The sequence below is a fragment of the Scomber japonicus genome, chromosome 14 (assembly GCF_027409825.1).
Source record: "Scomber japonicus isolate fScoJap1 chromosome 14, fScoJap1.pri, whole genome shotgun sequence".
Taxonomy (NCBI): domain Eukaryota; kingdom Metazoa; phylum Chordata; class Actinopteri; order Scombriformes; family Scombridae; genus Scomber; species Scomber japonicus.
The window spans coordinates 33,826,302-33,835,947 of NC_070591.1; the positions used below are offsets into that span (position 1 = coordinate 33,826,302).

Consider the following 9,646-nt stretch of genomic DNA (forward strand, 5'->3'; position numbering starts at 1 on the left):
CGATTGATTGATTGAATTCCATTTAAGGCAGTGTTTTGAATGTCATTGTGTATTTGTTATGCAATAACAATAAAGTGATTTTGAATCTAAATTCAGATTTTTTGGTAATTTATTGAAAAGAGATTACGCATTCATATGACCACTTCAATTAAATTAATTAAATGGTAAATGGTAAATGGTAAATGGACTGTACTTATATAGCGCCTTTCTAGTCTGTGCGACCACTCAAAGCGCTTTACATGACATGTCATTCACCCTTTCACACACATTCATACAATGATGGCAGGGGGCTACCACACAGGGTGCCAACCTGCCATCAGGGGGATCTAACCATTCATTCACATTCACACACCGTTGGCACAGCAACGGGAGCAATTTGGGGTTAAGTGTCTTGCCCAAGGACACATCGACATGTGGACTGGAGGAGCCGGGAATCGAACCACCAATCTTCCAATTGGAGGACGACCGCTCTACCTCCTGCCCACAGCCGCCCACAAAAACTGTAACTGTACGCATATTTTTATTTTTACCACAGGAGACAAACTTGTGTCATTTTGTATTTCAGATAAAAATGCAGATAAGGCGACGAGTCAGCTATGAAATACATTGCATTTCTAAAAACTATAACGCTGTTGGTCCTTGTAAAAAATTCATACAGTATCAATGATACAACCAAAGATGAAATAACTCGCTGCTTATTTTCTCAAACATTTAATTAAAAGAAAATTAAAAGAAAATTAAAAGAAATTGGGGCATATTTGAGACAATGCAATGAAGCCAACATATTCATGAAGTCATTTTTAATTGTCATGTAAAAAATTTAGGTAGCTTCTTTGCAAAAGGAGTACAGTGACACTTTAGAAAATGAACTTTTTTGCTAGCATACCAACAGCCAAAAGAGAACGTTTATAATCAATTCAATCTCCATGCGTCCAGTTCAGTGATCAGTCTGGGACATTTAGTCTAGGTTGACACAGAAACTAGAAACAGATCTTTTAAGAGGGTAAAATTACACCTCCAACAAATCAAAACCTCACACTTGCTTCCACTTCTGGTGTTCAGTTCAGACCCATCTCTGTACTGGAAGCACAGATATGTCTCTTTTTGAGTGTGGTTGACAGCAAACAAGTGCATATCCTCACCTGTCAGGCTCTTTATGAATGGAGATGATGGACCTGTTGAGGCCAAGCATCCCTCTTCTGATCACGACAACAAAAAAGGGCAGGGAGGAGAAAAGAAAACAGTGACGTTGCTCTCAGGAGTGGAATTGTAAAACTACATTAAGAAATTATGACAACCTGCCAACATCATTACATGGGTCAATCTGGTATGGATATGAAAACTGATAAGCATACTACAACACTCAGGATTTATCTCCCTTTTTCTTTTTCTTTTTCTTTTTCTCCTTGTCCTTCTTCTTCTTCTTCTTAGGTGATTTGGCATTCAGTGTTTTTCCCTTGTCATCATCACTGCTGTCACTGCTTTCATTATTTTTTTTGCTATCCTTTTCTCTGCTATTCTTGGAGCCCTTGCCGTCTGAGTCTTCCACATTTTTTGTGGGACCCCTGACAGTATGCTCCTTGCTCACCTCCTCCTTCACCCTGACATTTGGAGGCGGTGTGAGTCCACGGGACACTGTTATCAGCATTCTCTCCTTCCTCATCTCTTCCTTCAAGAAGATATTTTCCTGTCCGGCCCTGAGATTTCTGCTGTCATCGTCATGTTTGCTTCTGTGATCTCTCTCGTCTCTCCGGTTTGGTTGGTGGTCTCCTGAATCTCTGTGGGAACCATGGCCCCTGTGATCTCTTTTCTCTGCAGGATGTTGGTGATGGTTACCGCTGCTGCTGGGATAGCGTGAAAGTCCTTTGTTGTCTCCAGGATGCTTGTCCATCTGTGCTTTCTGCTAAAGACACATAAAAACATTTTTTGAAGCATGGAGATAAAGACTCCACCCAAAAGCCAGCCAAAGACTACAGATTTACCTTTCCTAGGGCCTTGTAGTAATGGGGCTTAAGAGTAAATGTCCGAGAGTAGAAGAAAAAACATAATAAAATCAAAGGATTTACCTATTAGTGAATGAATGCACATGTACAAAGTGGACATATGTAAATGCCTTAAACGTGACAGATTTGCAGCGATCACTGTCCGAGGCCGTGTCGGAGCCGTAACGCAGAGCATCTGCACCTGGTGGAATCAGTTGCTTTTTGCAGCAACTGGCCAATTAAGTAAGTAAGCCAAGTTTAAAGTTTTACTTTCCAGTTCCTTTTCATCTTCACTCGCATTTTTATGTGTACAACAGTATGGAACACCATGAACACTTTCAAGTTTTGAAGGGATTCCATACTGTCAGACTTTGAAAACCCCTGTTTTCAAAACATGGGGACCCCCTCAGACAAAATTGAAACAACCGCGCCTTGCCAGCACCTACATCTGTGTGTGTGTATGTCTACAGGTTATTCACAAAGGGTGTTTATCTGTATAGAGGAGTGTGTGAGTCTATAGTGTTAGTAATTCATAAAGACATTGATTTAAATGAGCAGATAGTAATAGATTTTGTCTCTCCTATAATGATTCTTTGTTCCTGGTCTTTGGGAGATAATCATACTGTGAGTTAGCTTTGGCCTACAATTTGAGTCATCTCTAGCGGCGTAGCACTAAAGTATGACTATGTAGGTCCAGCCACAAAATTTTGTACGTACATTCCTGATGCCCAGAGGATGTATCCCTCTGACTTTGGTTATTCACTGTATTTTCATTTGGCACCATTATCATTTTGACTTTTGTGGTTTCAAACGTCTGGATAACTATTGGACAGCTGATGGATTTCCATGACATTTGGTACAAATATTGACATCTCCCCAGATGATGGACTGTAATGTGCTTGGCGATTCATCTACCAACAGACATTAAGCCAATAAGCTAAATTAAGATGGTGAACATAGTAAACATTAACCTGCTAAACAGTAGAATGTTAGGATCATGTGACAGAGATTAATTCAAACTCAAGAAACTGAAACTGTCGCTCTGTTTTGCATTTCAAAAGGAAATATAGCAGTACTCACATTGCTAGAGTTACTATGGTGGTGTATGGCTGCATGATTTTCAGCACTATTCAAATCTCCAATGAACTCCTCACATTTCTGGCAGTAAAACCCAATCACTGGCGTCAGAAAACTCAATCCTGTAAATGGACAAGAATAGAAGGGAAGCACATGTAGTATTTTAGCATAAGATAATAAATAAGACAGGAAGCACAATTGCCACAAAAGGAAACTACTTTACCGTCCAGTTTCAACAATCCCTCCAGTTCTTTCATTAAAAATTCCATTTTACTTTTTCTGGATCGTTTATCCTTGCTGTCCTCATCAGCTGCCTGGAAAACAAGACAGACAATGTTTTTTTTTTTTTCAACTAATCTTCAATGTGCTCAACTTTATCACTAAGATGTTGATTAGTCACTGGCACAGCTTGGAAATCCTTTTACCTTTTGTTTATCAGAAGATGTCTGAGATGTGCCACTGCCATCCCTCCTTGTCCGCTTCTCCTTGGTCGCTTTAAAACAGAAACAACAATATAATCCAGTATTCTACAGCAAAGATATTACTCAATAAAAACTATTAAAGATAAATGATCAGGTCAGGTGGCATCAGTTTCCAACTGATAAGGTACACCTCTGTGGTCAGCTGTCACAAAATCTTACCTAACTAGAGAGTCAGATTGATATCAACTTGACATATCTTATGAATCTATATCAGCAAGTGAACTCACCCATGGAAGTTTGTTGTCCCTTGCTTGGTGCTGGTGGCTTAATTTGACGCGCTGTGGCAGCAGTGCGTTTTCAGCTTCGCACTCACTCAACCACACACTTATACATACAAACTACACATTGCTCTATTCCTTAAAAGGAGCTACGCTACCGTTGTAACAGTACCTTTCTTGTAGCTACCCTATGAAGAAGGAGGAGTGGGAGGATTCTTGGATTTGATGAATGAATTGAGGACTCAAAAATATTTCACGATAGTGCAAGGTGTTCTTGTGCTTGCACAGTGCGAGTGAAAATCATTAGCAGCCTATTGATATCAATGATTTTTGCAGCAGAGCGCAGGGAACACATTGCAGGTCACATATGTAGATTACTTGAAAAGAAAAAGCAGATGGGCATTGTAGTGTTTAATCAAACATTACTTGAACAGGACTATTTTTAGATGGAGTTTAAGTGTGAGTTTTTGTCCGTTGTCTGTTGTCCTACAGTATACTACGGTATACTGTAGGACAACAGTGTGTGAGGGTTTGATGCAAAGTCATCAGTAGTCATGTTCATCATTGCCCAGGACAGGTGGGATCAATTCATAACTGCTTTTGGTCTATTTGTTGACAACTAGAAACACACTGAATTTTGAAAGTAGTATCTTTCTGATTACCTTGTTAATGAGATAATACATTTTGTATATAGCAAGTTGAATAAGGAATTTGAATCTTTCATTCAGAAAAAGATTCTTACCTTTGATTAGTGACTGTAGAGACTCCAAAGCTTGCCGTACATTTGGGTTACTCAGTGCTGGTAATCCCAATGCTGCTGATGCTGGTTCTGAACCAGGAAGTTGTGCAGGAGGTGGCTGCTTTGCTTCCTTCTGCCCCTGCATCTTCCCCATAATCTCACTGATGTCCACCGTGCCCAGACTTTTCAGAATGTTTTTGATCTTCTCACACTCACTGCTGTCCAGGTTAGCAGAGGCGAGGCCTGAAGAAGTGATTTGAACAGGTTGTTTCAAATCAAGCAGATCCCCATAGTTATTGAATATAGACTTATTCGGATGATGGTGTTGACTGTTGAGAGCATCGTCCATTGTGTTATGCTGTGGTTTGTATTCTCCAATCTGGGAATATGCCGCAAAAAGTGCTGTGGAATTATTGGATTGTTTTTCCCCAGTGTCTTCATTTCCGTACAAGAATGACTCTTCATCTTCAAACTCTGCTGTTTTCTTGACCACTGGGTCCTCCTGACTTTGCGCCTGGAGCCAAGAGAAGTCGCTGCCCACTCTGTCATGGGGAAGGAGCATGCTGTCGTTTTCTAATGTTGAATTCTCCAGACTGTCATGTTGCTGCTCCTCAGACACATACACCCCTTGTTTGCTTCCATCTGAGGCCTTGAGACAGATGACAACAATGACATATACTTAACAGATGGTACCCACTTCACTTTCTGTTCTTTCATGGCTACTGATGTTTTAGGGGAACAATAAGTTACAGACATATGAGTGAGAGGTTTAACAGTCAGAGTTAACCCATGCAAGTAAGTGTTCACAGTTTCTGGCACATTCAGTTGGCTGCAAATGAAACTGAAATATTATTCAGGGGTGCAATAATTATTAATTTCTTTGAAGTCCTTGAATTGTTGATTCTAGATATTCATTAAGAATATCACAATTATTAGATCAGGTACTCATTATTACAAAAAAGATGATCTCCTAATTATGGAGATTGTATTTTTTGTAATTATGGTTATCTTCTTGTTTTTAGACACTAGAACACAATGTCATTGAGTAATGTGGAGATTATTTTAATCTTATCTATGTGTACATTTAACATGCATCTAAAGTCTTGAGGATTGTTAGGTGCAGTGCACACTCTAGCAGGATTGCTCTGTTTCTTCAGGAGCAGCTAAACCAGAACTGGATGCTTCACAAATACGAAGTTGTGCATCTGAAATACATCCAAGCTGGCTTTGTGGTGTTACATCGCATTCAGTGACCCATCAGATTCGGTTGACATGATATTTAGTTGACAATTAAAAAAAAAAAAAAAATCTGTTGATCCTCTAGTGTCACAGAATTTGACTGGTGACATGTATATATCGAAATCACAGCTATCAAAATTTGTGACCCTATCTATATACTACGAAATAGTTCTATGACAGTTGAACAAAGTAAGCCACTGCTGGTAGAGGAGTCCACTTCCATTTCTGGTTTATTGTATTCATAATTTGTTATTGTAGCTGTACAAATTTGTTTCTTCCTGTGAATTTTTGGCAGGCAGCATACCAAAAGGCAAGTTGCTGGTCTACGTGGATGACATTGTTCTTTTTACTTCAAATCAAACTCCAATATTGGATATGTATGTGAATATACAAGCAGTGTGAGCACAAAGTCACCCAGAAGACCTATCTATAATAATATGATAATACTATGATTAGATTTACTACACTGAAATGAGTTCAAAGAATGATGAGCACTACCTGAATAGTGAGGATGGCATCTTTGAGGGTTGGCAACCGGTCTTCTAGTTCTTTACTGTTCATGACCAGCTTCAGTCCTTCTAACAGACTACTGCCTGTCAGATTATTACTGCAGCTAGCAGTGCTGCTGCTGCAGCTGGGGCTCCTCTTTCTCTTTCGGTCTTTGGCGTAGTTCTTTTCATTACTGCTACTTCGTGACTTCGACCTCCTGACCCGGCTTTTGCTCCGTGTGTGACTTTTCTTCTTGTTTCGGCTGTGGCTCCAACTCCTACTGCGAGCCCTGCTTTTGCTTCTCGCTCGACTCTTTCCTCTGCTTTGGCTGCGTGCTCGGCTTTTGCTGCGTGCTCGGCTCTTGCTTCGTGCGCGGCTCTTGCTTCGTGCGCGGCTCTTGCTCCGTGCGCGGCTCTTGCTCCGTGCGCGGCTCTTGCTCCGTGCGCGGCTCTTGGCTCGCGACTTGGCGCGGCTTCTGCCCCGACTTCGGCTGCGACTTTTGCTCTTGGCCACATGTTTCTGGAAGTCAGGGTCTGATCTGACTGCTTCCTTAAGGATATCAGCTGACTTAAATGCATCAGCCAGGTTGTATGCCATGTTCCCTTTCAGATAGTCAGGGAGAGGCTTGTTGGCGGCAATACATCTCAGGAATTCCTCACCAGCTCGATCACTGATGTTTTTGTGGTTCGAATATGATGAAAAACAAAAAGTACATTATTGCAATCATGAGAGCCTCAACTTATTCAAAATATTTTATGAAGACATTGACAATTTTACCTGTTGTCTGGTTGATGATGTTCCACAGGAGTGGGATTCCACTTTGGGACCTGATGGTGCAGTGGTTCTACAGGTGGGACAATCTGCTGGTTGCTTCCCAAACCAATCATGGTACTACGGTCTATGGAGAAGCTGCTACAGTGGGGCTGAGAGTATTCAGAATTCATGTTATAGAGCTTCACAAGACACACCTATAATAGCATGTTCATAGATGTTTTACTCCGAATGTTAAAGTTGCTAACCATACAGAAAAACGAATACTTATCAATTTGATTTGCAAATGATCATTTGTAAATCAGCTGTAGTCAATTCGGAGTAATAATTTTACACAGAATACATGAAATGATCAAAATAGCAACTGTTAAAACAGTCTGAGGTTCATAGGCAATATCCAGTATGTGTTACACATTTCCAAGGAGTCATAATGCATCATTCTGCTGATGTACTCCTTGAAAATCCAATTTGAAGGGGTAGGTCTACATGCACGCCTGCATTTATGACCTTAAAAAATAGTTTGGGAGCCAATATTCAAATTACACAAGTGTCATGTGGAAACTTTATGCCTCCAGTGAACGTAGACTGAGAATGTACTTTACAATGTAGTAGAGGACATCTTGTACCCAATTGAATATATTTGCATTTTCATGGCTTCTGTTTTTTTTAAATTAGTGAATAGAAGGAGATTAATGTTGAGGATTTTAACTAGATAATTTTTTTTGATGGGGAGAAAACATATCAAAAACAGATTGGTATTAAAAGTAGAATATCTGGAAGAGATCTTTAATTGAGAATGCAGAGTAAGGACAATCAGGACTCATGGGTCAAAGCTTTGCAATTGTGGCCGTCATGATTAAACAATATTATTATGTCTGTGCATTTTCAAATTTTTACACCAATCCCCTACAAACATAGCATCAAAGTTTTGATTCACCATTTTTTCCAAGTCAGTTTACAATGTGTCTTTTACTGTTAATTAGCGTTTACTGTGTTTAAGTAACACTCATCAACAGACATGAATTTCTCACGTCTTTTTCGGCCACATAGGAAAAACATTGTTAAACGGACACTCTAAGGTCCAGTTTCTCAGACAGAGATTAAGTCTAGTCCTAGACTAAAGACAAGATTCTGTGAAGATATCCATTGAGAAACAAGTCTAGTCTAGGTCTGGACTTAATCCCTGTTCGGGAACTCGTGTGTCTCTACCCTCCCTAACTCATAATGTAAGTGTGTTGCCAGTAGTGAGACAAGGGACTGCAGTAAAGACAAAATGGACCATCTTAAACAGGTTTTCTTTAAACTTATATTTTGTACCAACTCTGTTGTATTCCCTTTGTGAGATAAAACAAAACACAGCAAGAGAAACACATTATTAATGGGCAATACACAGTGTTTAAAGAGATTAATGATAATTCAATATATATTGTAGTATACATATGAAGTTATGTTACAAGTGGCTGTGCAAAATACAAAACCCTTATATCACCCTGATTGGATCTCATTTAGGTGTAGAAGCAGGTTTTAAACATTTATTGTATCAAATGTTGAAAAGTTGATATTTAAACATGTCAAACAATTACATGGATTCTAAACATTGATTATAAAGCATTTTTTAACAGAAAACTTCTTTTCAGTACACATTTGAGTCTCGATAGAAGGATTTACTGAGTGACCAACATAGGCATCCTTAAGGCCCAGTCACACCAGCATTTAAAACAGAATTATTCCACACTGAATCAATTGATTCCAGTGGAATCACTGACAGGCGGATTCGCTCACAGTGATATAGTAAATCTGCGCAAATGTTGTGCATCAAGTTTTAAGTCAAGCAATCTGCAACAATGATCAATATCAAGTCGTCCCAATAGCGCAGACCTTGGGGGAGAAAAGAGCCCAACTCCAAAATTTTATAGGAGCTATTTTGACTGACATTTTGCTGTGCAGTTATCTGGTGTGACTGGGCCTTTACAGTCATGACAATAATATGGCTAAAATTAAAAGAGGAAATGGGTGGGTTGACACCTTTAGCTTTTGTAAAGCTATACTGATATTGCACCTACATTTTAAATCCACAACCATTTCCTTTGTTGATCTTGTGCTAACTTTAAAAAGGAATAAGTGTGTCACTCATTTTAAACTGTGGTTAAATAAAATAGATTAGCCACCACAAATCAAATGTGTCTGAATAACAAAACAGCTTAAACTGTTTTTTAAGGCTTCTTTGAAAATAATGATGTTCTCTTTTCTTCACAGCTTTTTTTGATTTCCACAAGTACTTTTGGTCTTCATGATCCATTCTGGATCCTCCACATGTAACTGCTTGAAATGAGTTAAATGATGAACAACAGGCTTCAAGTCACATACAATATGCTTAAACATACACTGCATATGGACAGACATCTATGTAAACTGGGTGTCTGATCATTTCCAAGCAAAGTTTGGGTATTATCAATTTGTACTTAAGAATGTGCATTAAGTGCAGCTCTGCTCATGCATACACAAGGCACAGTAAATCAATCAAAGTAAATTGGATCAATACAAGGAGCCTTGTGAAATAAATACAAATGAAAGAATATATAAGTTGACATTGTTAAAGGTGAAGTAAACGTTTCCTTTTGGAGATGAACATTTATTGCATTTCTTCAT

The 9,646-nt window shown here is 39.2% G+C and overlaps 1 protein-coding gene across 2 annotated transcripts; it reads right to left on the reverse strand.

The window, feature by feature from the left end:
- Positions 1-650: 650 nt before the first annotated feature.
- On the reverse strand, positions 651-7,143 carry si:ch211-195b21.5 (uncharacterized). Of its 2 annotated transcripts, none has more exons than XM_053332919.1 (7): positions 7,004-7,143; positions 6,236-6,896; positions 4,502-5,147; positions 3,485-3,552; positions 3,283-3,373; positions 3,063-3,181; positions 651-1,900 (listed from the first exon to the last, which is right to left on the reverse strand). In XM_053332919.1, the coding sequence occupies exons 1-7, from the start codon at positions 7,111-7,113 to the stop codon at positions 1,364-1,366; spliced, it is 2,232 nt and encodes a 743-aa protein (XP_053188894.1). In that variant the 5' UTR covers positions 7,114-7,143; the 3' UTR covers positions 651-1,363. The 2 variants fall into 2 exon arrangements, with proteins under 2 accessions (XP_053188894.1, XP_053188893.1); XM_053332918.1 differs by having other exon boundaries at positions 651-1,903.
- Between the last annotated feature and the right edge of the window lie 2,503 nt (positions 7,144-9,646).

Coding starts and splice junctions, on each gene's coding strand:
- si:ch211-195b21.5 (XM_053332918.1), bottom strand. CDS start 7,113: ATGATTGGTTTGGGAAGCAACCAGCAGATTGTCCCACCTGTAGAACCA. Junction 6,897..7,003: donor CATCATCAACCAGACAACAG/GTAAAATTGTCA, acceptor CAAAAACATCAG/TGATCGAGCTGGTGAGGAAT. Junction 3,182..3,282: donor GGGATTGTTGAAACTGGACG/GTAAAGTAGTTT, acceptor GTCCATTTACAG/GATTGAGTTTTCTGACGCCA.